Source organism: Akebia trifoliata, chromosome 5 (genome assembly GCF_017979445.1).
Source record: "Akebia trifoliata isolate Shusen 1 chromosome 5, ASM1797944v1, whole genome shotgun sequence".
NCBI lineage: Eukaryota > Viridiplantae > Streptophyta > Magnoliopsida > Ranunculales > Lardizabalaceae > Akebia > Akebia trifoliata.
This window is the reverse complement of record NC_141379.1, coordinates 25,431,048-25,435,491: the sequence shown is the minus strand read 5'-3', so window position 1 is coordinate 25,435,491 and position 4,444 is coordinate 25,431,048. Positions and strand designations below refer to the sequence as shown.

General features: G+C 35.3%; 1 protein-coding gene across 6 annotated transcripts; it reads left to right on the top strand.

Annotated features, from left to right (window-relative positions):
* The first annotated feature begins 438 nt into the window (after nucleotides 1–438).
* LOC147401778 (pre-mRNA-processing factor 19-like) lies at nucleotides 439–4,146 on the top strand. 6 transcript variants are annotated; one of them, XM_086443187.1, is made up of 10 exons: nucleotides 467–764; nucleotides 862–932; nucleotides 1,077–1,152; nucleotides 1,537–2,017; nucleotides 2,938–3,054; nucleotides 3,184–3,261; nucleotides 3,342–3,438; nucleotides 3,579–3,630; nucleotides 3,803–3,873; nucleotides 3,998–4,146. In XM_086443187.1, exons 4-10 carry the CDS (start codon nucleotides 1,946–1,948, stop codon nucleotides 4,114–4,116), a joined length of 606 nt encoding a protein of 201 aa, XP_086299313.1. In that variant the 5' UTR covers nucleotides 467–764; nucleotides 862–932; nucleotides 1,077–1,152; nucleotides 1,537–1,945; the 3' UTR covers nucleotides 4,117–4,146. The 6 variants fall into 6 exon arrangements, with proteins under 6 accessions (XP_086299314.1, XP_086299313.1, XP_086299311.1 ...); XM_086443185.1 differs by having other exon boundaries at nucleotides 862–944; XM_086443184.1 differs by having other exon boundaries at nucleotides 467–944; nucleotides 1,537–1,596; nucleotides 1,779–2,017.
* The last annotated feature ends 298 nt before the right edge of the window (nucleotides 4,147–4,444 follow it).

Below are 4,444 nucleotides of genomic sequence, written 5' to 3'. Positions count from 1 at the left end.
ATCATAATAGAGAGAGAGAGAGAGAGAGACTAATTGAGTATTAGAAATAAGATTATAAGTACTACTTTGGCAATTAATCGATACCCAATGCTCTAGTTTTAGTTCTCTCTCTTTATGCACACAAGGGGTACAACTTGGACAGGTCCAATTGAACCTTAAGCAGAGCACGTGGTGGAGTTTTCCTATCATGGGTGAGCTCGGGTTAGATTTGACCTCGTCATCATAAACTAATAAGTTTTAGTTACTTTAAAATTTAAATGGATGGCTGAGTAATTACTTATTTATGAAGTTAGGTTCCATACTCTCTTTTCATGTAAACAGTTGTTATTGAAGTAATGGAGGGGGAGAGTTTTTTAATTATTGAATGAGAATCGACTATAGAATTTCTTAAATTCCACTGAATCTATTGGATTTTCTCATAATGTGTGTTCCATTTTTCTTCTTATGCTCTTGTTTCTTCCTTGTGTTGTATTATTTTATACAGATTTGTTTTAATGGAATATTCAATGCTTCTAGACTGTTTCAAGATGTCTAGTTATGTTTCATAATATTTTAGATTGGTTTGGAATGTTTCTGTTGAGACAATTTTGATTTTCTCCTTATCGAAGCGTTGCCTCAAAACGAGATTTTAAACCATGGTTGTATACATGAATGAATGTTTTGGACTTCTGAATCCATTGACACCCGCCCTAGCTATGTTTTGGCTTGATTCAAATTTCTAGTTATGCAAAGCACTTACTAGCTTGAAATTTGTCTGTCTAAAGGTGAGTTGTTGGAAGTTACAACTTTTATGACCTTTCTTTTATTAGAAGTGATTGCTGACACGGACTCAAGATGAATGTTTGTCTTTACTTTTGGCAGTTGGACCTTAAACATACCGCATCAAACTCGTTCTGTTCTTCCTCCTGACCTGAACATTTCTTCCATCTAATGTACATTAAGTAGTAAGAGATGCTGCAAGTACTATTGATCTCTTTGTTATCATTTCTAAATAGATTATGTTAGCCATCTAAATTATACCATTGCTAGCTTCTACCTGATGGCATGCTTACTAATATCCGGTATTTCCTTTATAGGGATATCAAATGAGCAAATATACTTGTAGATCCCAATGGGCAGGTTAAATTGGCAGATTTTGGGATGGCAAAGCATGTAAGCATTCACATATGTATTCTTTTTTACATGCAATCAATATGTACTCTGCATGTTTGGGTGAACTGCTGTAACTAGTTCTTAAAAGCCAAGGTCAAGGTTAGGTTCGTGAAGAATACTGAAATGGAAATTACTTTGAACTATTTTACAATTTCCTTTAGTGTCCTCTTAACCGATTTTATACTCTCTTTTGGATTAATCTACAATGGCATATCTGTCACAGAATAGATATATTTTTTCCATTAAAATTTATGTTCATTGAAGTGCCAACTTGGCCAAGTTGGTAGAGACATGTGGAGTGTTGCTCTTATGTCTTTAAGTTTGAGTATTACGAGCTAATAACTTGGTTTGTGTTGAATCTCGACCTCTGCTTCATATTTGCAGATTACTGGTCAATCGTGTCTGTTATCATTCAAGGGAAGTCCTTACTGGATGGCACCTGAGGTCAGAATGTTTTCTTATCATGCTCTTGCATTCTGGTTCTGGATACTCTTTTCTGTTTCATTTCTAACTTGCATTGTTAGAATGGTTCAAGATCTATGGTATGATTAGATCTACTCATACACAGCACACAACTTATTTGTATTTCAACTACATTGTTGGTGTTTGCTTTCAATCCTTAAAAGGCTAAATTTCTGCATGCACTCTCAATACACTCAACAATTGTACAAAGTCAACGACTCTATGGAGTAAGGAGTAATCCACCAAACTCTTCAAGCATAGAAGCTCTCATCTGATGAGAGGGAGAAGCAAGCTGAGTTGCAAGGACTTCTTTATGTAGTATGCTGACCAGATGATGGGTCTCTTCTTGAAGGTCTTCGTTTGCAGAAGTGCCACAGTTCATGAGGAGGCCAGTCAAACAAAGGTAGTTCTTGCTCTTCCTTCCAACTTTTGTTATTAACTGCTAGTTAGGAATATTGTTGGAAAAATGAATTAGTATAAAGAAACAATGGGTAATGTCCCCGGGGGTTTACACTATAATAATTGCAGATTTTTCTTTTGCATTAGTGTATGTTTTCTTGTTTCTCATATCAAAAGTAAACAGAGGAATCTGACATGACAGATTTTTCTTTACAAGGTTTTGTTTTTCTCTTTGGAGACAAAACATTGGATGGAGGAGTTTGACAAGTTGTAGCATCTGAATTGTGATTGTTATTCATGAGGACATACTGAATTGTATTATTGAATTGTGTTATTTGAAATTAGTTCTTGGGTCATGAGCTCCTATTAAGTATTCTCGGGTTATTATTTTGTTGGTGTAAACTTTATAGAGTTCAAAGGTGTTTTCTTCAAAGATTTTGTCTTTAGATGGGAGTTGTTGTGTTCGAGTTAATTCTTGTTTATTGTTGCGAGGTAGGTCGCCCCGACTGCCTATGTACATTCTCTTTTCTTTTAATTAAATTTATACTTGTAATAAATAAATGAAAACTCTCAAGTTTCTCCCTGGATTTGTCCCTTTATAAGTTGAGTAGATTGCATATACTGAATTGTATTATTCCATTTTCGATCATGTTATTTTAAATTTGCAATGTTTCTGCCTGTTTTTTTATTGGAAACATGTCTATTAATTCTGTCAGGTGCAAGCTGTTACAATCCATGCCACCCAAAAGTATTTGGTGTCTGCTTCACTTGACAATACTTGGTGCTTTTATGATCTTTCTTATTAGTTGTGCCTTACTCAGATTTCTCTCTCTCTCTCTCTCTCCCCCCCTTCCTCCCCCCCCCCCCTTCCTCTTTTTTTTTTTCCATTGTGTGTTCCAAATTGAATAATTAACTGCTTTGCAGGTTGGGAATGCTTCAGGGGTAGATGGCAATACATCAGCTGCTTTTCATCCTGATGGTCTTATTCTTGGAACTGATACTTCAGAGGCTCTTGTTAAAATTTGGGATATAAAAAGTCAGGTATCAATGTTATTTCTTTTTGGGAACTGAATACTGATCAGTTCATTATTCCAGCATTTCTTTTACTTCATTGTTTTTATATTACTTCATCTTTGGCTTTGAAGCTTATTTAATGATTTTGGTTTGAAGTCAAATGTTGCCAAGTTTGATGGGCATATTGGGCCAGTAACTGCTATATCTTTCTCGGAAAATGGTTACTTCCTCGCGGTACATGTATCTAAACCCTAAAAACTGTAAAGAAGAGCATGTCATGCCACGTTCTAATGTTCTGTATCTCAATTGAACAGATTGCAGCTCATGATGGTGTTAAGCTGTGGGATCTACGTAAATTGAGGAACTTCCAGACCCTTACTCCCTATGATTCAAACACACCAACTAATTCTGGTATCTAAATTTTCTTCATCAACTGATTTTTTTCATGGCCATGAGTAAATCTTTATTTTTGTTCTTTTCCTCAATGTATGGTATTAGGCTAGTTCAACAAGAACAATACATAATGCATGATCTTGTTTCTGGATTTGCAGTGGACTTTGATCATAGTGGAAGTTATCTTGCAACTGCGGGCTCAGACATAAGGTCGGTAATCCAATAAATCCCAAAGAATCGGAATTCAATTTAGAATTGTAGTACACACCAATCTTTGACTACACTTGATGTATAAATGCTTACAAATGTAGTTATTTTAACACACTATTTTGTAGAATACTTGGAATCTCGCAATCTCATTAAAGTAATTTAATTACTGCAGAATTTACCAAGTTGCCAATGTCAAAGCAGAATGGAAATGTATCAAAACTTTCCCCGATTTGTCAAGCACAGGTATTGTACAGGAAACATTCCTTCCTTATATGCTTAAATGTATCATTAGTGCTGTGAAATTATTAATGATCTTAGATTGGTGCAGTTTCTAAGATTTGGGTATTGTATTTTGTGCCGAATGCAGGCAAAGCAACGTGTGTGAAATTTGGCGCAGATGCCAAATATATGGCAGTAGGGTCGATGGACCAAAACCTCCGCATATTTGGCCTGCCCGGGAAAAATCTGTATTTGAATAGTTATTGATAGACCAAACTCAAATATTTTCCCTTTTGATATGATTTTGCAAGAAAACTGTTTTTGGGTTCTGATTTGGTCCATGCCAGCCCAATCTCGTTATTTCACTAGTGATTGATAGAATCAATTTTCAATTTTGTTGATTGTTAAAAACATGTTCATATTAACCCATTTATGTCATCAAACAAACATGAGTATTTCATGGAAAATCATTGTTTTTATACAGGTATAACATACAGGGATTTGAAATGTGAAAATGTATTACTCCAGCGAGTTCTAGTTGGGGACCTAATATTTTTTTTTAAAAGAATACCCTATAGCGACGGTCGGAGACCGT

What these genes read in the sequence shown, in the direction of transcription:
- LOC147401778 (XM_086443187.1), top strand. Translation starts at nt 1,946, where the DNA reads ATGATGGGTCTCTTCTTGAAGGTCTTCGTTTGCAGAAGTGCCACAGTT. An exon ending in TTTGGGATATAAAAAGTCAG is followed by an intron (nt 3,055 to 3,183) that starts GTATCAATGTTA and finishes TTTGGTTTGAAG; the next exon opens with TCAAATGTTGCCAAGTTTGA. An exon ending in CCCCGATTTGTCAAGCACAG is followed by an intron (nt 3,874 to 3,997) that starts GTATTGTACAGG and finishes TGCCGAATGCAG; the next exon opens with GCAAAGCAACGTGTGTGAAA.